The sequence below is a fragment of the Pygocentrus nattereri genome, chromosome 7 (genome assembly GCF_015220715.1).
Source record: "Pygocentrus nattereri isolate fPygNat1 chromosome 7, fPygNat1.pri, whole genome shotgun sequence".
Taxonomy (NCBI): Eukaryota; Metazoa; Chordata; class Actinopteri; order Characiformes; family Serrasalmidae; genus Pygocentrus; species Pygocentrus nattereri.
The window spans coordinates 1537861-1561604 of record NC_051217.1 but is presented as its reverse complement, the minus strand read 5'-3'; the positions used below and the strand labels follow the sequence as shown (position 1 = coordinate 1561604).

At 41.9% G+C, this 23744-nt stretch overlaps 1 protein-coding gene across 1 annotated transcript in view; it reads left to right on the top strand.

The window, feature by feature from the left end:
* Nucleotides 1-7345: 7345 nt before the first annotated feature.
* The window catches only part of cftr (CF transmembrane conductance regulator), a 31342-nt gene continuing 14943 nt past the window's right edge, over nucleotides 7346-23744 (top strand). The window contains exons 1-12 of the mRNA XM_017692156.2: nucleotides 7346-7475; nucleotides 8700-8810; nucleotides 9758-9869; nucleotides 10685-10900; nucleotides 11089-11178; nucleotides 14366-14529; nucleotides 15401-15526; nucleotides 16062-16308; nucleotides 17167-17259; nucleotides 19168-19341; nucleotides 20880-21071; nucleotides 23598-23692. Coding sequence (XP_017547645.1) covers nucleotides 7423-7475; nucleotides 8700-8810; nucleotides 9758-9869; nucleotides 10685-10900; nucleotides 11089-11178; nucleotides 14366-14529; nucleotides 15401-15526; nucleotides 16062-16308; nucleotides 17167-17259; nucleotides 19168-19341; nucleotides 20880-21071; nucleotides 23598-23692 — 1673 coding nt within the window. The 5' untranslated portion in view covers nucleotides 7346-7422. The remainder of the gene's footprint in view (nucleotides 7476-8699; nucleotides 8811-9757; nucleotides 9870-10684; nucleotides 10901-11088; nucleotides 11179-14365; nucleotides 14530-15400; nucleotides 15527-16061; nucleotides 16309-17166; nucleotides 17260-19167; nucleotides 19342-20879; nucleotides 21072-23597; nucleotides 23693-23744) is intronic.

Genomic DNA, 23744 nt, shown 5'->3' with positions numbered 1-23744 from the left:
ATCCACTGCGTTACTGACCCGCACTCTTCCATGTGTAGTTTTTTCATCCCTCGTTCCTTGTATCGAATTCCATAGTATCTGCTGCGCAACTATCCTGCGTTTCCTTCAGGAAAGGCACATTTCTAGTTCTTACTGTGCTTAGTTTTTTGTGTATCTTTACTGAAGTAGTTCCAATTTGGGCGGCTTTTCACTTTAACTCCACTATATTTTGCAAAATCTGTCTTTCTTTTTGGCTTATGTGTGTATGAAAGCGAGCAAGAACACCAATCAGGGCACAGCCCTCACTTTGTTTTGACCTGTTGGACATACCATGCAACCCTACTTTTTTGGGAGTGTCTATTCCAGCATAAACGATGAACTAACCTAACTTTGTGTAAATTGACCACAATACAGAAATATGTACACATATGCAGTCGTGACTGACGCATCATAGTACATTTCATAGTACATTTGTTTTTGCTGGTTTATGTTTATGAACAGAGACCTACAGATACAATATAATAAAGGAAAACTCATTTGTGAACCTGTGTTTCAGGTTTTTATTAAACTTAAACTTGTTGCAAATACATCTTAAACTGAAACGTTGCTTGTTTGCAAAGGGTTATTTCAGAGCCACTTGGTTCAAAACTGTTTGCCTTCAGTGTTTATGATCATTTGAATAGACATCAGTGTCAGATTATTAATGCCATTCTGTATGAAAAGATTGGTTTACCAAGAGTGACACTTTTCACTTAAAAATAGTTCATGAAGGAAGAGACTTCTTACAAAAATGTAGGACATTAGAGGCATAATTAGTCTTTTAGTACTTTTACTTTCAATACTTAAGTACATTTGAAGGCAAATACTTTAGTACTTTTACTCAAGTGGCAGTCTAAAGGGAGGAACTTCTACTTTTACTGGGGTAATACTTTACCTTAGGAATCTCTACTTTAACTCCAGTACATGGTTTGTGTACTTCGTCCACCGCTGGCATTCGCATATCAGACGTGACATTTCTCTAAAATTTAAATGTGACAATAATAATGACACTCAATTAAAGACACTACACAGTTACAGTGTGTCTCCATGAAGGCGGTCTGACCAACAAAGACTAATGTCACCTCTTATTTATTTATTATTTAGTTCCCATCCATCCATCCATCCATCCATCCATCCATCCATCCATCCATCCATCCATCCATCCACTCATCCAGCCATCATCTTCCGCTTCTCTGGGGTTCGGGTCGCGGGGGCAGCATCCTAAGCAATGAGGCCCAGACCTCCCTTTCCCTAGCCAATTCCACTAGCTCCCTGGGGGTATTCCGAGGTGCTCCCAGGCCAGCTGGGCGATATAGTCACGCCAACGTGTCCTGGGTCGTCCCCGGGGTCTCCTCCCGGGTGGACTTGCCTGTGACACCTCCCAGGGGAGAGGCGTCCAGGAGGCATCCTAACCAGATGCCTGAGCCACCTCAGCTGGCTCCTCTCGACGTGGAGAAGCAGCGGCTCTCTTCCAAGCCCCTCCCAGATGACCGAACTTCTCACCCTATCTCTAAGGGAGAGTCCAGCCACCCTGCGGAGGAAACTCATTTCGGCCGCTTGTATTCGCGATCTCGTTCTTTTGGTCATTACCCAAAGCTCATGACCACAGGTGAGGATGGGAACGTAGATCGACCGGTAAATCGAGAGCCTTGCCTTATGGCTCAGCTCTTTCTTTACCACAACAGACCGGTAAAGAGCCCGCAGCACTGCTGACCCAGCACCAATCCGCCTGTCCATCTCCCGCTCCCTTGTACCATCACTCGTGAACAAGACCCCGAGATACTTGAGAGGGCTCTCCACCCTTTCTCCACCCTTTCCCAATAACACTAAATCCGAGTCTGTGTTTATTGTCTAATTTTATTCCGATGAAAACATGAGAGACAAGAGGTGCATTGTATTATCTACTACATATAGAGTTAAAGCTGTAAGCCTTTATGAGAAGAGTTAACGAAATCTAAGGCTGAACTGTGGAAGTACACACAGTTTGTCTAATTCTGCATTTAATAGCAAGAGATTTTAACAAGAAGCTGCTTTCATTCTCGGAAAAATGCCAGTGCTGTAATTTTGGGCCACGTAAGACGAATCCAAGTACGAATAGATTGGAAAGTTGTCGCAGGATTCTGAGAGTTAATGTTTGATTACAAAACCAGTGGCAAAGCAGGGTTTAATACATATACTAAAGTCTCGACCTACTAACTGAACTAAGAGGTTATGAATCTGGAGAGGCCGATGAACTGATGTGCACAGTAAAGATTTAATACACAAACGGTTTGCAACAAATTTGCAAACATTTACAGTACAGTTTTCCCCATGAAATGCAGAATGTATTTAGATAAATGATCTTCACAGTGACTGTGACTTGAAGTGCAGCCACACTCTGGACAGTTTTAAAAGGGTTTTGCTGCGTTTAGCACTATTGAAAGAGACACACAGCTCATGCACATGTCGTACTTTATTGAAGGGCTGTAGATGCTGCTGTGGTCTATTATGCACTGGGCAACCGGTGGCTTCACCGTCATTGCATGGCCAGTCTCTCAGTGTGGCGCTCCTTATGTCCGTTTGGCACTTATTGCTTCTCAAAAAGTCTAGGCCTAGAATGTATGTCCTGGACTTTAGGATGTCCTGGACAGAAGTTACCACTTCTTGCCGTCCATTGTGACTGACAACCTAGTGTGCATTGAAGCAGTGCATGGAACTTCTCCAAAGCTAGTGGAAATATGAAGTCGTGTTGTGGACGTTCGCCCCACCGTGGCCACTGTTTGTTTACTACCTGTGTCCTTCTCTTTTTTAGGCCAGTGTTCGTTCTCACCGACTTCACCCTCAAAGGATAAGCCCTGGCCAGATGTGTGGCTTGCCACATGTCCGGCACTAATCGAAATTCTGTGCCACTGGCAGAATGGCTGCAGGTATTGCCATTAGACAAACCTTAGCCAGATCGCCCAACCGGCCACATGTCCAGTTATGGCTTGCGTCACTGGCTGTCACACTCTGGTCATGGCCAACCCTCAGATCAGTTCTGTCATCACCTTCTCCTTTGCCTGCAATGGTCACCCCTTCACAGCTCTGACTGCAGGAATGCCTGTTAAGTGCTGTTAAATGGTGGCTGAACTCTGGGCTAATTGGCCAAACAGAAGATATAAGCTTTTCTGGTCAGAGGAATTGATATATTCCAGGAATTGATTTCCTTCTTTGAACAGTTTTTCCTTTCTGTCTTATGTGATAATTACTTCATAAACAATAAAATACAGAAAGTGAACAATGTAGTGATCGTAGCAGGAGATTATGATGATTTCCGTTTTTAGGGTGTGGTCAGTTCTGAGGAGACGCCGGCAAAGATCACACCTGCGCTGTTGAAGAGTTTTGTTTAGAACTGAACTGAACAGTTCTGAATGTTTAAATAGCTGGAACTGAGCGAGAACACTCAGTTGCTTTCATGTGACTGCCTGTATCTCCCCAAATTTCATTACAGATCTCGAGTGCATCAGCAGCGGACAGTGGGGCAATAAATCATTCCCTCAGGCTGCACAGCAGCACTATGATGTTAAACTCAGATGCTCTTACACACAGCGTGAAAACCTGAAATGTTTCTCTGACTGTTACTGATGGACTGCAGTAGTTGACCCATAAAGACGTAACATTTTGAATGTTGTATTGATTTTTTTAACGAATGTTCAAAACAATGCATCAAAAGTAGAGATGGCACCATGCCGTGTTTTCTTTACCAGTAATGACACGGATATTGAGATACTGAGTCGCTTTTCTTGTTGAGTCATGACACTGAAACTTCTCTGATATTTTTTTCTTTAAAACATTTTTTTTGCATTTTAAAATGAGCTGTAGAGCTAAAAAGGCTGTCAAACTACTCCAACACTCCATATGAAGAAACACAGAGGTAGCAGCACCACGTTACACAGTGTGTGCACTTTTTCAAGATATACTTTTTGTTGTTATTATTTTTTATTTTAGCTAGGCTTCCCCCATCACATGGTGCTAAGAGGGCGAAGGCTCCCTCTGAGGCAGGTGAATCTCCATCGCGTCTTTATGAGCTGCTGCTAATGCAACATCACTGGACAGCTCAACATGCTTGGTGGAGGATGGTAACTGCCTTGTTATGCTAAAGAACGGTTATGTTATTGAACAGACGCCTGCAGGTTATATTTGTTACTGCTGGATTGGATCAGATTCATTCTTTTTCCACTCCGGTATTCCAATCAGCGTTTTCGGCTGACATCTGCTGGATACTTACATTCATCAATGCCGAAAATGGATCTCTAATTAAAATTTCAAACACTGTGTCAGCAGTATGTCTTTTGTGGACATCACTGTTCATGATCAAAAAGCCTTCTTGGCACGATCTGTTTGTACTCCAGGTCCAAAAAGTTGAGACGCTGTGTAAAATGTGGTTGGTTAGTGTAGTGGGTAACACCTCTGCCTTCTACACCTCAGTCTGGGGTTCAGTCCCCCACCTGGGCAAGCGCCCTACACTATACCAATAAGAGTCCTTGGGCAAGACTCCCAACACCACCTTGGCCTTCATGTGTAAAATGATCAAATTGTAAGGCGGTCTGGATAAGAGCGTCAGCCAAATGACGTAAATGTAAATAATTGTAAATAAAAAAGAATGCAATCATTTGCATATCTCATAGACTCGCATTTTATTCACAGTAGAACTTAAAACACATATCAGATGTTGAATGTGAGACATTTTACCATTTTCATAAAACCATTCATTCATTTAGAACTTCATGCCAGCAATGCATCTCAAAAAAGTTGGGATGGGGCAACAAAAGGCTGGAAAAGTAAGTGGTACTAATTTAAAAAAAACCCTGGAGGAGCAAACTGTAACCAACTCACATGACCGGGTATAAAAAGAGCATTTTAGAGAGGCAGAGTGTCTCAGAAGCGAAGATGGGCAGAGGTTCCCCAATCTACAAAAAACTGTGTCTAAAAATCGTGGAACAATTTCAGAAAATTGTTACTCAGTGTAAAATTGCAAAGACTTTGGGCATCTCACCAAAGATCCAGGGAATCCGGAGAAATCCCGGTATGCATGGGACAAGGCCCACAACCAATATTGGATGCTTGTGATCTTCTGGCTCTCAGATGGCACTGCATTAAAAACCGGCGTGATTCCGTACTAGAAATCAGATCAGCATGCAATCAGGATCGAGAAACGCCGCCAACTTCTCTGGACCAAAACTGGATAGTGGAAAAGCGTCCTGTGGTCAGATTAATCAAAATTTTAAATTCTTTTTGGAAATAATGAACACGGCATCCTCCAGACTAAAGGCCTCCCAGCTTGTTATTAGCACACAGCATCCATGATGGTATAGGGGAGCATTAGTGCACATGGCACAGGTGTCTTGCACAACTGTGAAGGCACAATTAAGGCTGAATGAAATACGCAGGTTTTGGCAACACGTTCCCCCTCCAGACAGCGTCTCTTTCAGGATAGGTGTTGCATATTTCAGCAAGACAGTGCTAAACCACATACTGCATCCATCACAGCAGCATGGCTTCGCAGAAGAAGTGTCCGTGTGCTGAACTGGCCCGCCTGCTGTCCAGACCTTTCACCAATAGAAAACATTTGGTGCGGCTAGAATCCTACATCAGACAAGAATGGGAGAACATTCCTCTCCCAAAACTCCAGCAATTGTTCCCTTCACTTCCCAGACATTTGCAGGCTGTTGTTAAAAGAAGAGGTGATGTTCCACAGCGGGAAACACGGCCCTGTCCCAGCTTCTTTTAGATGTGTTGCTGCCATCATTTTCTAAATGAGTTAGATTTCGTGACATGGTGAACTGCCTCACATTCAGCGTCCGATGTGCGCTCTGTTGTGAATAAAATGTGGGTCTATGAGATTTGCAAATCACTGCATTCTGTTTTTATTTACATTTATTTACATTGTACACACTGTCCCAACTGTTTTGAGCTGGGGTTGTGTTTTCTATTGTTTTATATGTTTGTATTTTTGTAATTTTGTACTGTTTATAGACACAAGTACATTGCAGTCTTAAAAATTTAGCTGTTATGAGAATACATGCATTTTTAACACATCAAATATTGAACATTGAATTCAATCTTAACCTCAGAACACCGTGAGACCATAAACACGAGTGTGTGCTGTTACAGCCCTTTTGGCTGGTTATCCACACAGACAGAGTATAAGGCAGGAATTCAGTGTTCAGGAACGACGCAGAACCAGCACATCAGCAGACAGTCGGTTCTATTTAGGACATGGTTCTATTTAGAATTTGTTCACATGCTGAAATGGGTCTTCAGACTGATGGAGAATGTGATGTGTGTGGTTCTATGTAGCACCAACAAGTTACGCAGTTGTTACGATGCCGAGGGACGGTAGAACCCGAGGAACCCTTGAAGAATCATTAGTTTTACCCGTGTTCAGTGCAGCTGAGAGTCATACAGACTGCGCTATGTTTGTTTGTTTATATGTTTGTTTGTAAATATAGGACTAATTAACCGCTTTACTCAGTGAAATAAGTCTGAATGAAGTCTGAATCATCGCTCCTCGGTCAGGTCTCCACCCCGCCGCTCCTCCGCGTGTTTGTCTGTTTATCTGTCGTGTCTCCTCACCGCGCCGCACGTGAGCTGCTTGCGTTTAAAAGCCAGGGCGCGCGGGAGCGTCGTGCCCACAAGGGAGCTCGCGCAGTGCAACACGGACAGAGTGCGAGGGCGCCAGGCGGACGCACGAGAGAGAGAGAGAGAGAGAGAGAGAGAGAGAGAGAGAGAGAGAGAGAGAGAGAGAGAGAAGAGGGAAAGAGAGAGAGAAAGAGAGACAGACAGAGAGAGTGTGTGAGAGACAGAGAAGAGAGAGAGAGAAGAGGAGAGAGAGAGCGTGAGAGAGAGAGAAGAGGAGAGAGTGAGAGTGAGAGAGAGAGGAGAGAGTGAGAGAGAGAGAAGTGGAGAGAGTGACAGAGAGAGAGAGAGAAGAGAGATAGAGCGACACACAGAGAGAGAGAGCGACAGAGAGAGAGAGAGAGAGAGAGAGAAGAGGAGAGAGAGAGAGAGAAGAGGAGAGTGTGAGACAGAGAAAAGAGAGAGAGAGAGAGAGAGAGAAGAGGAGAGAGAGCGACACAGACAGAGAGAGAGAGAGAGAGAGAGAGAGAGAGAGAGATAGAGAAGAGGAGAGAGAGAGTGATAGAGAGAGAGAGAGAGAGAGAGAGAGAAGAGGAGAGAGAGTGTGAGACAGAGAAGAGAGAGAGAGTGAGAGAGAGAGAGAGCGACACAGAGAGAGAGAGAGACGGGGGCAGGGGCAGGGGCAGGGGGACCTCGCGGCGGTGGCCGGTGTCGGGGACCCCGCAGTGTGAGTGTGTGTGTGCAGGACTGTTGAAGGGGCAGCAGATGTGAGCGGAGAGCAGCTTCCCGCGCCGGGGCTCGGCTAGCATGAACAAGTCACCTGTGGATGAGGCCAATTTCCTCTCCAGATACTTTTTCTGGTAAGGAGCTGCTGGAATATTCCGCACTCAGAGCAAACCGATAGTTATTCTGAGGAGTCCGTCTATAAAAAGACAGTGCGCTCAGGAGGAATTACAGGCTAGCTGCACTAACGTCGCTGCTGTTGTTTGCTGTGCTTTTACACGTCGGAGATGCTTGTAAAACTCATTTTAGCACCAAACGCCTCACCACACACAGCCTTTAAGCTCCTGTGTGCGATCTGTGTGAAGCCTAAACCCGAGCCGCTAACATGACAGAGGGACCAGGTCAAAGAGTGACTGAGTGGCTTGTGGAGCAGCTTTACTGCTAGAGGTGGGCGATATGGCAGGAATGGAACATCGGGATACTTTAAAAGGTTTTCACGATACACGATATCAGACGGTATTTTTATCTGAGATGTACTAAGTTGTCAGAAAATAAAAATACTTTAAATTTAAAAATTACTGTGAAAAACTACGCAACTATGATTATTATTCAACATCTCATTAAGTCTGATAAAGCAGGACTAATTATACTATGTTTGTAATTGAACATTCAGTTGGGGAGGGGTGTCCACAACGTCCTCCGAAAAGCATATTGTGGAGTGATTTATTACAATAATGATAAATAGAGTCATATTGCCAATAAACAGAGCTAATTCTATTTTTAATGAAACACTCAGTTAATCGGTGTTTGTTAAGTACTGAAGATCTCCGTGATATGCTCAGAAACACATACTGTGACATCATTTATCTCAATAACCGTGAATATGGTCATATTTCCTGCCACTAACCAAGTTTCTTTGGTGCTGTTCTTCTCTTTACGTGATCCCTTTGGTCTAAAATAAAGCGATTAACCTCCGAAGTGAGAGATGTGACCAGTGTAGCATCATGAAATTATACCCAGGAATGAATCGGTGATTAAGTAAGTGGCGAAAACTGAGTAAAAGTGAGTAAAATGAGAAGAATTAGCATTTGAAAATACACAGGTAAGTACGAATCCATCAAAAAAAATTTCCTTCAACATGTCCAGCTGAGCAAGTGCATCTAGTCACTACCTGCCTCTTTGAGTAGATGAAGAAAATGAGCATGTAATGGATTCAGCATACAAAATTAGATGTTAGATGCATGTCTGTTGGCCACAGAGTTAACAATAGCTGCAGGTTGTTGTCTGTAGATGTGCTGAGTCACGGCATCCGAAGTTAAGATGACTGTGGTCTTCTGACTTATGTTTTGTCCTTTTTGCAGGTGGACGAGCCCTATTATGCGAAAGGGTTTCAGGGAGAAACTGAGGCCAGCAGATGTGTATCAAGCGCCATCTCAAGACGCAGCAGACGTGCTTGCAGAACGGCTGGAGAAGTCAGTAACTCCTTCACGCCCTTCCTTGTCTACTCCTTAGACCATGCACTAATTAATACCATTATTGATTAGCCTCAGAAGAGTTGTTTATTAGTAACTCTGCACTTTTACAAGTAGCGTTGCCTGTTAAAGAAAGCTAGTAAGACAGTCAGATCATAAACAATGATCTGCAGTGTTGTACCCCTAAAAATCTCAGGCTTATTAAATACTAAATTCAGTAACTACAAGGACTGTGATGCAAACTGGTTGAGCTATTCGTAGGTTATAGAAGCGTGTAAGAAAACTTCGGGGCTGGCCGTTGAAGGGGTTAATGCATAGTATGCTTTTTCATTCAGCGATGGGGAGGGAGGGCCTGGAAGAGTGACTCGAACCTTAAACATGGCATTTCTTTCGCACAGCCATATTTACACTGCGAGAAGCTCCTAGCAGGACACAGGACCTGCTCCAGTTGTGTCTCCTTGAGGTTTTGAGGGTCCTGTTACGCAGGCAGGTCTAAATGTCACACCTTTGAGTCACAGTGTTAATGTGTTGTTTTTGGGTAAATGCCACCTGCTTCTTCCAGTAAAGGCCCTAACATGCCATGTTTCACATAGCCTACAATGCATTTGCTTGGGTTGGGTTGCCAATGCCCGTTTAACGGGCATCAAACACGACCTTTTAAAGTGCCAGGCCCCTGGTGAGTGATGGATAGTGGCAGTATTTTTAGCCCTCAAACATGCTGGTCTTCTGGGAATTTGAACTTTTTATACAATTAAGTGCTTGGAGCAGTCTCCCTATTTCCCCCGGCTTGTCAGGGTTTCTTTACCCCGTTTAATAAGTTCCCTAAATCACCCTGGTAATTCATGAGTGTGCTGAACAATGTGGGCCGTGCCATTTTTACTGTGGATGGGAGGATGTGGAGGCATGTTTAACTGTTGCTTTTGAACTTCCCGTCTCTCCGTATACAGGGAATGGGACAGAGAAGTCGTCTCTGCAAAGAAAAAGCCCAGTCTCCTCCGAGCGCTTTCCCGATGCTTCTTTCGGCCTTTTCTGTTATTTGGAATCCTCCTCTACTTGGGAGTAAGTGTCTGTAGCTGCCTGTGCTCATCTCTCTGTTTCTTACTCAATCTCTGGCATAGAAGGACTTCTTTCATGTGGCAACAAAGAGCTGTGTTTCTGCATGCACCGTAACGAAACAGACCAAAGACTATCAGATTTGTATTGCGTATTGCGATCGTTAGCTTGTGGTGAGCTGTTTGCTGGTTAATTGGCATTACAGCGATGTAGTTGAGCGATTCTTAGTGCAGTTCACAGGGTAGTGTGACTCTTACAGTGTCCTCAGCTTAGAGGGAAAGCTCCTGCCTCTTACGTAACCACCAGCAGAGTAATACTCCTGATGTTATTGTTCTTGGTAAAGGGCACATTCTAGCGCTGATCATATATTACTGTTGTATTCTGGTAGAATAGATCAGATGGGCATACGGATCTGCTGCCGAAAATGCCGTGAAATATACCTTGTGTGCACAATCCCGGTGTGTGCCATACCTTAAGTGTTTATTGTAGAAACATGTCGAGATATATTCATGCACAGCATTAATGAACAATCAGAAACGTTGAAGAACTTTTTAATGATCCGAAAATGCTCATCGCTCTCATATCAAAACTTAGAAGTTCATTTTTTCACTTTTTAAATTCTACACCATTTATAAAATATCAGCTGCCCTTTACATGGTGTAAACCTTCCGTGACAGATGGACCAGTGCGAACGATCCTAAACGACTATTGACTTACATTTAAGAATACTTTATCCTTCCCCTGTAAGTGTATCATTACTGTCCTCTATTGAATTAGATTACTATGTAGAAGCTGGTCTCACTACCACACTTATTGTGCAGGAAGCCACGAAATCTGTACAACCGCAGCTCTTGGGCCGAATCATCGCCTCGTTCGACCCCTTCCACGAGCCGGAGCGGGAGCAGGGCTACTTCCTAGCTCTCGGCCTGGGCCTGCTGTTCATTGCCCGTTTCCTCCTGCTGCAGCCTGCCGTGTTTGGGCTGCACCACCTGGGCATGCAGATCCGCATTGCCCTCTTCAGTTTAATCTACAAAAAGGTGACCCGCCAGCTATTCTTGTCTTCTCTTGTTCTTGAATTACTTCTTGTCCTCTCTTGTCCTAATTCTTTTGTACTGAGTCAGGCTGAGTTACATGCAGAGTTCTGGCTGTGTTGTTAGATATCTGTGGTTAGATACATATGTTGTTAGTTTATGGTTGATTAAGTTTTTCTTCATCTTGAACCCAGACACTGAAGCTGTCCAGTCGAGTTCTGGACAAAATCAGCACGGGGCAGCTGGTCAGCCTAATGTCTGCCAACTTGGGCAAGTTTGATCAGGCAAGTACGAGCCCGTCTGTTTTCTTTTGTTTGGCTGTGTCTGCACACCTACACAACGGCACTGACAGGTGTTTAAATTGAAGTTACCTTGTTAACATCAGTTTGCCAACACACATCCGTACGAGTCTGAAAGTTAGTAAGTATGATATGTCATATCTGATTCTACAGTGGTGTGTGGGCATCAGCCTAAGTGTGAGGCAACAGAGAAGAGAAAGGCTGAACTTTGGAAGCCTTCAGGGAGCTTGAGCCAGGGTGCTGAATGTTAGAACGCTTTGCAAGTGCTCAGAGGCAATTATCACCTGTATAAAATGTGGCGGGTGTAGAAGACCTTTGGTTACAGAGAACATATGTGAGCTCTGCCTTTTTTGTGTGGGCTGTGAAGGAGCGAAAAGCTGTGTCATTCCCCTTGCGAGGTAGAGAATGTGATCTGAGTGCCTCTGTAGAGTAATGTGTCCCCCTCTGGCTGAGTGGTCCCTCACACCAGCCCTCGCTGGTCTGTATCTGAATGTATTTGTGTGCAGACTGAATCTCGCAATTAGGTGCTAGGCAAGTGCGTCATGAGTGTCTTTGTTGTTGGAGGTGAACTGAAGGATTATGATCTCTATTTTATTAAATGTTATAGCCACACTGTGATTGCCATCCTGGCCAGGAGTTCAGGAATCCTAGAATAAAAGAAACTTGAGCAATGCTGTATGTGGTCAGTGTCACACAAAAACCCTGTATCCCCGTTTTTGATGTTCTTTAGTTTTTTTGCATAATTTGAAAGTTTATCCTTTGCATTGAGTGAAAGTTGTGTAATGAATGGCCCGATAGAAATGGTCCAAAATTACTTGATGAAAAAATCTTGTTACATTAACTTTTATTATAAGTTAAGAAAATGAGTTTCTTTCTCCTGTAAAGTCTCCTGTTTTAGAGACACGACGTTTTGTTCCGACAGCAGTTATATGCCTCACACCTCTTAGGTGTCCACTGACCTGTCGCTTCCTTGAGTGCACCTTCTCGTATCTATACATTGTCCATTTTATCAGCTCCACTTATCATATACAGTGCTGTGTGAAAGTCTTTCAAAATCTGTTTATTTGTGTCGTTTGTGTTTATTTGTTGAGGAAAGTGTTCATATTTGAATAAACAAAATGTATAGAATATTACTAAATAATGATTATATATAATCATATAAATGATAAATAGTGATTGGTGTGTTTGTTTACCCATCTCCAAGCAGCTCCTGGTTTGACCAATCAGTGCTCAGTGAATTGAGCTCATGATGTCATTGATGATATTAACGAGTCTCTGTGGCGGCTGTGAAGGTGTCCAGGAAAAATATGGACCTGATAAATTCTCGTTACTGTTTATTGTTTTTCTGTTTATTTGAATTATGAATACGACTTTATTCTAATGTATATTGTGATAAACTCCCTGCTGAGGGAAACTGGTTAAACATTCGCTCAGACGCCTAAAACCTTCACGCAGTGCTTTAGGTGCACTTTGTAGTTTTAAAATTACAGACTGTAGTCCATCTGTTTCTCTGCATAGTTTGTTAGCCCCCATTCACCCTGTTCTTCAATGGTCAGGACTCCCAGAGGACCACCACAGAGCAGGTATTATTTGGTGGTGGGTCTCAGCACTGTAGTGACACTTTTAGTGTGCGTTGTGCTTGTATGAGTGGATCAGACACAGGAGTGCTGTGTCCACTCTATTAGAGACCCCTACCTTGCCAGTCCACCTTGAGAAGTGAGAGACAAAAGCTCAGTTTCGTGTTGGTCATCCTCTAGTCCTAGTAGACAGTGCTCACAGGGTGCTGCCCACAGGACCCCGTTGGCTGGATATTGGACTCTTGGCCACGATGGCTATAGCATCTTTAGAAATCAAAGGCGTGTCCCATCCGTAGGACACTAACTTTCTTGGCCAGGCATACCACTCAGGAGGTGATGTAGGTGCATTTGGTGAATTCATTTCCTGTAGATATTGAGGGCATGTAGGTTTTTAAGTCAAGTCAAAGCTTGCTTTGCCCTAGATTTGTAAACATTTGTAAAAACTTAGTAAGTCACTGTACTGCATACCATTTTCTCTGTTCTTACTGTTTTGTCAAAGATTTGATGGTTGGTAGAAACCATACATGACTATTTCTAAGCATCATGGCCCATGATAATCACAATAATAGTAATAATAATAATAATAATAATAATAACAATAATAATGACTCCTACTGCTAATAATATCATACAGGACCTTTCATACATAGATATTGTCAAAATTCTAACATGTCCTTACAAATCGTTGTAATTCCTTTATTAATGCGAGTGTAGTAAAATGTATTACTAATACTCTTATTATACTTAGTATTTAATGTTCAACAGTGTTATTTTATTACAATCTTTAAATATATCTTTTTTTTAATCTCGGGCATATATCACAAGTCAGTGTTTTTAAATCTAGCAATATGTTCTGACTGATACGACTAGGCAAAGAATTCCAAATCCTCGGAACGTGAAAACAGAAGTCTGTGTTTCACAGCTTTTCTTATGTGTGGCTTTAGGAATCACCAGTAAGCCAACATTTGAAGACTGTAAGGTCCAGTTTGCTTTATACACTGCAATGTATGTCAGGGCCAAGCTTTTATAGCTTTAAAAACTATTAAGATAAGTTCAATTCTAGACGGAACAGACGATCATTATAATGATGCAAACTTCTGTGAGATGTTCTCCCTTCTACTTGTACGAGTTGATAGTCTTGAATCCTGTCAATAATCGTTTAGGGTAATCCGGGAAATAGGGCGTTGCAGTAGTCTAGACAAGAGAAGACAAAAGCATGAATCGGCTTCTTGGTGTTGTTCAGGATGACAGCAGATACAGTATCTGAGGTGGAGTATAATCTTTTTCACAACAGTGGAGATTTAAACAACCAGTTAACAGTTAACATCTCGATTTTATCTGTGGGCTTTAAAGTACTCAGTAGCCGAGTGAATTGCATTAGGAGGGCTATTGTGTTAAAGTGTCCAGCTGTATTAATATCTCAGCCCTGTGTTCTAGATGTACTTGTGGACATGTGATTCATTGGTATGAATCTTGTGATGCGATGTCACTGCTCCTCTAACTGTTTCTCAGAAACAGACCTGAACTGTTTCCAAATGTAATATATGTCATTTTGGCGCGACGGACGTTAATCTGAAATTGTGTTTGCCTTACAGAGCTTGGGCATGGCCCACTATGTGTGGATTTCTCCCTTGCAGTGTATACTGTGTGTGGGGCTAATCTGGGAGCTCATTGACATCAATAGCCTGTGTGCTCTTGCTGCCATCTCCCTACTGGGAGTCATACAGGCCTGTCTGTCCCATAAAATGGGCCCCTACAAGTAAGTTTTTACCTTTATATTTATGTTTATAGCAGCATAAATCTGTACGTTGGATTTTGAATTTCTCATATTATTTTGTCTTATCCATCATTAGAAATGCATTCATAGACTGGAATGCATGCATGTCCGTATTGAGCATAATACAAGCTATTAGCATGTGAAACTGGACTGTCCTGTTTTTTTTTTTTGTTTTTTTTTTTTTTATAACAGCATGATGCTGTCTTTATTTGGATGCAGTATGATAGTTTCTGAGTCTCCCACTACATTTAGATCAAAATTCAGATCACAGAAAGCTTTTTTTTATTTATATATTTCATCAGAGCAAGAATAAAATCAGAGTAAAGTGTGAAATACCCTCCTATTCGTGTGTTTGCTTTCTGAAAATGGTAGTTTTTTATTAGATTACGTTCTCTGTGTATCAAAACAAAAGAGAAAACATCATTACAAATTGCGTTATTTGGCAGGAATAGCTACTGTATTGAGGAGCTATCCCACACCCACAGAAACCCCTATTTCAGCGGTGACATGCTGGTCAGGCTCCTTGATGAGTCTGTACAGGTAGCTTCTTCTAATCAGGAGCACAGGCCCAAGAAATGTAAAGCAAAGACAGCAAGTCACTGCAACCGTCCAGGAAGAGTTGGCGATGGCATCGCCTCAGCTCAGCTCAGTTCCAGCAGCATGTTGTCCACATTTACATTTACTTCAGCATTTCCAAGATGAGATGACGTTTCTAGCCTTTGCCAGGTGATCTTGGTCAATCAGATGACCAGAGAGCCGTCAGCCCTCTTCTTCTTATTTATGATGTATAGTGTAGGAGTAGGAAAAACAGTGTATGAAAAGTCCAGATTGTCTCTTTTCTTCTTTTATTAAGAGCAAAAAGGATACTGCTGACCAACAAGCGTCTAGCTCTGACCTCAGAGATCATGGAGAACCTGCACTCAGTGAAAGCATACGGCTGGGAGGAGATCATGGAGACTATCATCAAGAATATCAGACAGTAAGAGTAAATGTGGCTGAATGAGTCATCACCACACTGCAAAAACAGACACTGTAACAAACAAAAATGCTTTGTAGGACATGTTTCTCCAGTTTTTTTAGCCTTGCTCTTCAGCCTGTGAGCTGATGAATTATCTATATTTATCTACGATATTTGCAAGTGCAGTGGTACAAAATCTGAGAACATTAAATTGATTACCTTTGGTTTTTGAGATTTTTTCCATGTTGTTGGCTGTAATGATCATACTTCGCTGTCTGACCAGTAGGGTTGCTGCTTCATGAGTTTAAAGGGTGACTCTGGATTACAGGGCATGGCTCCTTCCATTGTTGTGGTTGTATTTTTAGCTGTACCCCTAGTGTGCCTTTGTGTTTTTGTTAATGCAACAGATGCAACAGCCCATTTCAGATGTTGTTTTAGGTCAGTTTTGTAACTTTGAAGGAAGTCCACTTACTTAGTCACCTGCTCAATTTAATTCAGGTCTTTCAGCAAATATGTGCATTGTTTCTTGCTTTGCTTTTGTCCTGGCTGCTTTCAGGGATGAGGTCAAGCTGACCAGGAAGATTGGCTCTCTGCGTTACTTTTATAGCGCTGCCTACTTCTTCTCTGCAATCTGGGTGATCACAGCAGCAGTGGTACCTCAGGCCCTCACCACGGGCATCACAGTGCGCCGCATCTTCACCACGCTCTCCTACTGCATGGTGCTGCGCATGACTGTCACGCGCCAGCTGCCTGCTGGCATCCAGATGTGGTATGACACCATTCGGCTCATCTGGAAAATCGAGGTCAGTGCAGTTTTGTGTTGTTGTGTGTTCATCAAACTCATGTTGTCCATAGGTTTAGCTTTCCCTGAGCTTTGGCATGACTGTGTATTAGGGGAGCTAATCACTGCTTGATGCCAGGCTTTTACTGAATCAGTTATGGAATCAAGATTTCAGACACAGATGTTTTTTTAATGTCTCGTTCTGTAATAGGAGTACAAGGCTAATGATTAAACTGAGCCATTCAAACCCAGCCATGGTGCTCTTCACACATAGTAAACCTTATATAAAAACAAAGCAACTGGCATATCCATGCCCCACCCACGAATGTGCTCTTTCATGGCAGCAGTTGGACAAGCTTCACAAAAAGTTGACAAAGATCCAATTAAATTTACTTAATTAACACTATACTTGATCTGTGAACTATACTTGAACAGTGGGCCCATTCACACACATACAAAAACAATATCATTTGAAATGAATAACACTGGTTTGGGTAGTTTTAGTCTAATTCCTCATTATGTGAAATCAAAGTTTTACCAGCCTTCTGTAAAATGTGTCCAAACTCAGCAGTTAAAACAAATCAGAACATGAACAGGGCAGTTAAAAGCAGCCTGTACCTCTCTTAGTTACTGTTTTAGCTTTAATGTGGTTAGGAGTACATTTTCAAAAACGCTTACAATGACTATTGTTACTCTTCTTATCATGAGCTAAAGAGACATGAACTGCCCAGAACAGCAGCTTCTTTGTATTGTTGTCTGTTTGTACTTTACTGAAAGACAGCAGGAGGTAACTGTGTCTGTTATAAACTGTATCCATAGTGTGACTCAGAACCGTTTTTTGTTCTACTGTCTTACACTTTTTGCCGATTCTGTCCTCCAGGATTTTCTCAGCAAGGAGGAATACAAAATGCTGGAGTATGACCTCAGCATCAGAGACATGACTCTTGAAAATGTCACAGCTTCCTGGGATGAGGTACTTTTGGCTTTTCTCCGCTGAAGTCACTAACTGCTCTCTGCATATTGACATTTAAAAACACTCGGAGGTTTTGCCGGGCTTGTCCTCCTGATACTTTCATGTTGCTTGAGATATCAGAGTAGCATCAGCGGGAGTCACTTGTCTTCTGAGTTAAAAATCTAAATCAGAGCCTTTCTTCCTTTCCCTGCACAGAACTCTTATATCCCAAAAAAACATTCAGAAAAAATCCCAGTTCATTTGAATGAATTTGGAGCAGTTTAGTTTTATGAAAGAAAACTAAACTATGACTGCATGTGTTTGTGGACAGTCCTTTGTAGACGTTGAAACACTGGAGATTGAATTCCCAGCCTGACTGTTTTTGTTGACACTGGGAATTTAGTAGGGGAGGAGATTTCTTTTGCTTTTCTGGCCACATTTGAATATGAAATGGATGCAAACGTTAATCACTCTAACGTCACAGACTAACAAAGACTGAGTGAGGTCAATGATTATACCAGAGTCACGCCCATGTCTCTGTTCCTGGGTCGTTCTCACTGTCCCGTGCCAGTAAAACTGCAGAGAGTGGTAGCCAGGGAATTAACTCTGTGTGGGAGCCGGTGAGCCTGAGTTTGGAGGAAGTTACCAAAGTTAGCACGCTGAACAGAAAAGTCACATCTATACACCACGCGCATGTATTGGGTCCATAAAGTCATTTTGTCCACAATTGATCGACATTTTCTAACCTCTCCCCAGTTTGTGCGCCCTTGTTTACTTGTGAGTTGCTAGTCGCTTTGTCAGGTCTTTTAAAATAAGGTGTGTGTGACCTCATTGGTCACGGTTCTTCACATATTCTCATCATGTTGTTTATTTAAGCTTGGCTTTACATTGAGGGGAATCTTTATTTTCAGTGTAGCCGTCTGTAGTGCTTAATACCCAAAAACTGACCACCGGCTGACACTGGTGTATGAAGTAAACTGCTAATTGTGGGTTTTCTCATTATCAGGATACAATTATGTATCAGTCGCATTCTGATTGGCTCTTGAAAATGTATTGCCTTTTTCCATGGAAACAGACCTACACAGAGTGGTGCAGTAAGGAGTAAGACGTTAGCTGCTGACCCAAATCATTTATAACACATTTATTCAGTTTTAAACCACATGTAAAACAATAAGTTATAATATAACTGTATTCTAGAGACTTGTGTCCGTAGCTTGTGCTCAGGATTAACAAATCTTTTGAAGGCTTTACTGGGATAAACACGCTCCACTACGCGTGCATAGCACGTTAACCATCTTTAACATGGCAACAATGGTGGAATAAACTCATTATATTGGGACTGTCATGAAATTTTACCTGATGATGAATTGCCACCTGAAGATTTGTGATTAACAGTGTAATTGCCTTTTTCTGTTGCTGGTTAGAACAATGTTAACAACATTACGTACCAGTGCCTGCTGCATGTATTATAGCGCCACGTTAGAACTTTTAATGTTTTTTGTAAGACGATGTGTTTCAATAAATGCGTTTTCTGTTTTTTCACTTGCCTAAACTGAACTGATGAAAATGCACATTCTATCATGATGTGAACATATTACTGTGAAAGCGAACAGCTGTTGAAGACTCTGGTGATTGTGTAATGATTGGGACCTACACGAGGCCGACACTAGACCCACTGTGGGTTGTAATATTACGGTCATGTTTATTTGTTGGGCACATTTTTTGATGATTATTCAGTGAGAATCGTTTCAGTGAGTGTCACTTGTCATTTCTTTACATATGATATCATCTTTATAGTAATGTTAATGTATAGTAAAGTTGATTGAGATCACTTCCTTTGTCTCTTTCGTTACCTTATTAAAAGCTTTTAAATGTTGGCTGATGCTCTTTTTGCAGTGCAGGTTATTGAGTGATGCTCTGCTGTTTCAGGGTATTGGGGAACTCTTTGAGAAGATTAAAGAGGAGAACAAAGCAAATGGTTTTCCGAATGGAGATGGACTCTTCTTCACCAACCTCTATGTAACACCTGTCCTTAAGAACATCAGCTTGCACTTGCACAAAGGTGAAATGTTGGCTGTGGCCGGCTCCACGGGATCTGGAAAGGTAGGACAACAGGAAACTCTTACAGCCACCGGTAGTTTTTCTTAAATCCTACATCATTTTCATTTCTCACTCTCATAACTACCTAATTCATTAAGGCACAGCTTTATTATAGTCAACAAATAATTCAGCGTAATTATTGAATATTAAGCGTTAAGACTAACAGCTGGATTATACACCTGCAGTTGAAGGGATTAAGTGAGAGGAAAGCGCTGGTCAGTCTTTTGATGCTTAACTACTAAGGGTGTGATGATACACTAGGTCCACTATTTGGTTTGATTGCTGATACTGTGTTCCCAATTTGATATTTTTATAATCTGAACAAAATGTGCATGATGAAAACTGTCCATGTTGTCACCAGCTTAACGAATTTAATAGTTTGTTTTGTTCATTGGTGCTGGTCGTTTGCTTGCTTTGGTGCTCAAACGGTGCAACTGCATTTGATGTCAAAATGAATAGATATCACCATGATATACATTGTTACATGCTGGCATTGTGATATTACAATGCATTGTTGTATCACTTTTAACTACAAATGAATGTAATTGTTAGTGATTGGTGAAAAAGTGGAATTTTAAGTTTAATATCTGGATAAAGTTTAAGCTGCTTGAAAATTAACATTAAAACTTAAAATAGTAGATTTTTTTCTTCAGAACAACTTTCTGCAAGAACTACTGTCTCAGTGTCGACCTTTTTTGTGAGTGCAGCACCACTTTAGTGTACCAATATGTCTGATAGTCTAAGACGACCGAGTAAAACACTTCGATCTGTCTTAAACTGTGGTAAGGCCTGAATGATATCTAAAAACAATTAGCACAATATTTTCTTGTTGAAAAATCAGGATTATCGTCTGTATCTGTGTTGTAGAATAGGTCTAAAGACGTTTACACGCTTAAAAACACGTTCTCTGGAATATTGGAACAAACGAGCTCTGGAACGCTGTCGGCACTTTTAACTTGTTATCGCCCGTGATGATCCAGTGTTATAACAGTGAAAAGGAATAACACTTTAAGTCTGCATATGACTTAATACAACTTAGTGAGCTGTTTAAATGATGAACAGGTCACTGGAACAATGCTTTAGCATCTTTGTGGCGGTCAGTGAGCAAAGGGTGACTTCCCAGGTCAAGGTGAACATAGTGTTCACAGTCACATGCAGGCCTTGAGGAACTGCTCACCTCACACCAAGATCTGCGAGAGCTGATACCACCTTTACGTAGCAGTAAACCTGGGTGCCAGGTTTAGTTTGTTCCCACCACACCGCTTATCATTTTTGAAGTAGTGTCCGTGATTTCCGATGTCTGATTACATCACTCTGTTGCCCTGTAATCAATAACTACCACAAAACATGATGCCACATGCTGATGGAATTAAATGCTGGCTATGAAATAAAAAATGCACTTGCTGCTGAATGAATTATTACTGCCCTGGAAAAGTAGCCTGATAGTGTTTCGTTATACTGTACTACCCTGTATTGTATAATGACAATAAAGTTGAATTGAATTGAATTGAATTGTCTGAAGGCTGTTTTTTTGTCTGTAGAGCTCTCTGCTGATGACCATCCTGGGGGAGCTGGTTCCCTCCTCTGGGAGAATCCGCCATAGTGGCCGCGTCTCGTTCTCCTCACAGACTGCCTGGATCATGCCTGGCACCATTCGAGACAACATTGTGTTTGGCCTGACCTACGATGAAATCCGCTACACCAGCGTGGTTAAATCATGCCAGCTAGAGGAGGTATTCGCAAAATCTTAGGTCGTCTCATAACTCATTTTCCTTCTCTGCCATACTCTTCCCCGTCTCGGTTATCAAGAAAAGTAAACGACGAACGAATACATGTTCATCATTTACTTTTTGAGCCACTCAGAGTCTCACCCTTCAATTAGTGTTCCTTGCATTTGTAAATCTCTCTCTCTCCGTCTCCCTCTCTTTTTCTCCCGTTGACTAATCTCATGCCACTCGGAATGTTCAGCTGGCAGTTGAACTGAGAACCTTTGTTACGTGCAGCGCTGCACTACTGTGTCATATTACTCAATATGGCTCACCCCCCTCATCCGTGATCTCTTGATACCCAAACAGCCAATCGTACAGCAGCCACCGGCAGCGTTGACTGACACGGCCCCGGTTTAATTGAATTGCTTCTGAAAAGAGGCTCAGAGATACTAAATACTCCATAGACTCCGTGTTCACGGTCACATCCAGGCCTCGAAGATCTACTCACCTCACACCAAGATCTGTGATAGTCGATACCAGCTTTAAGTAGCACTAAACCTGGGTGCCAGTTTAGTTTGTTCTTTTTTTCCCTAAAGGCATTCATCAGAACTAGAGAGAAAATCCTCTGCTGGAGTTATAGTTAGATCACACAGCTCCAGCAGGCCTTTTCTCTTGCCTTTGTCTTTTGTCTTTGGCCTTGTGGAGCTTCCTTTTAGTGCATGGACATTCTGATGAGTCAGTCCCGCAGCGAGACTTTCCCTCCGGTAGAAAAAAATAAACTGAGGCTGTTTAACACAGAATGTATTTCCACAGTAAATGGTGTTTGACGCTTTCTTGATGGTGACACTCTGCTTTTCCGCAGATGAAAGGCCTTAAACGTTAGTGTGACTTTGCATTGTAATTTCAGGAACCATGAGCTGCGATACTGTATCACCTAAACCTGAAAAGCCCCCCTTTATTCACGGAACTGCCACAAAGACGCTAAAGCATTGTTCCAGTGTATCAGATTGTTCTCCTGTAAGATAAAAGATTGGAGTTTGAACTGAGTTTCATTTTGTCACTTGCCAGCAGGTTTTAGATATCATGACACTCAGACCCTCATAAATATGTTTGTAGTGTCTTTAAGTTTTAACCTTCACTTTGTCAAACAGCTGTCTTCAGTGAGCCTCTGCTGGGAAGTCTTTTCCTCTTTTGTTGTCACAGAGCATTTCAGACCCATCTCACACGTCATGTCTGGGTTGTAAACACAAGCATTTCCACCTGGGTGACAGCAAAATCACTAGTGCTACCCACTGGTTTGTGGGTCTGGCACAGCGCCCCCGCCATTGTCTCAATTAGTGTTTTTACTACTACTGACGTAATGATTTTTTTTTTCCTTCAATGCTTCCAGACTGGACAATAATACGGTAGGATGGCCTGTTACAGGAAAACCCTTTTAATGGCACAAGCGTTCCTATTCATTAATTTGTTGCGCATCATCTCTTTTCCTTCATGTGTTTGTGATCTACTTTACCTGCATCATCAGTGTGTGAATGTGCATCCTGTTGTGCTGTTTTCATATTGAGCAGCGTCATACGGTGCCAAGACAGATGTGATGTACATGACATGAACTGGTGAATCTTCTGACGTGTGCATTTTGTACATCACATTACAAACTTGTGTTATTTGTGTACTGTGTTGTGTGTGTGCGTGTGTGTGTGTGTGTGTGTGTGTGTTCCAGACTGATAGAATCCATCATAACTGTATTTTATGATGGGTTTTGTTGTGTCTGAATGCAGACGTAGAGGGCTATGTTACTGTGAGTGGTAGGGTTGGCAAATTTGGCAGTATTGTACATGTGAATTGTACATTGTTACATAATAATATGCTTCACATGTATCATATAAAAAAACAGTTTTAGACCAATTATAGAGTCTTTAAACAGCAATATCCAGTCTATAGTGACTGCATAGAAACAAGTATCAATTTGTTTGATCATTTGTTTGATTTTTGACTGTTTCTTCTTTAAAAGGTCCCTTTTTTATTAAACAAACATCATTTTTATAACCTTATAAAATGTGTTTTTTTTTTCTTTTGCTACTCTTGCATTTTATCTGTTATCAAATAAGCTGTTATTGTGACGCATATTCTACATCTTGAAGATATTTTATTGCTTGAAGTAGTTTTACCATTTAGCCCACCCTTAGTTGCTGGTTTCATTGCTTAATGGTGGACAGTATGACAATATTTATTGTTATAGGGACAGCGAGTTACATCACCGTAGGTTTTCAGAGCATATTTTGGATATCGTCATTAATTAAAGAACACTGACCAGCTTATTGGATTTGGAATTGGATTTAGTGCAGTGCAGTAAATGAAACGTTTAATAGAAATCACCCACCCCTAGTTTCCCTGATGTAATACAAACAGCTTTTGAAGGGTTTGATATTTAGATGAGTTGAGCTAAAACAGCGAAAACACTTTACAACACACTTGAATTCAGTAGCTTCATTTAATAGGTGACTCTAAATAATCTTGTCATGAAGGTTTGCTCTGTGTTCTGTCTTTAAGGATCTGGCTGCTCTTCCTGAGAAAGACAGAACACCTTTAGCAGAAGGGGGGCTGAACCTAAGCGGGGGTCAGAAAGCACGAGTGGCCTTGGCCAGGTACACACACACACACACACACACACACACACACACACACACGCTCAAACTA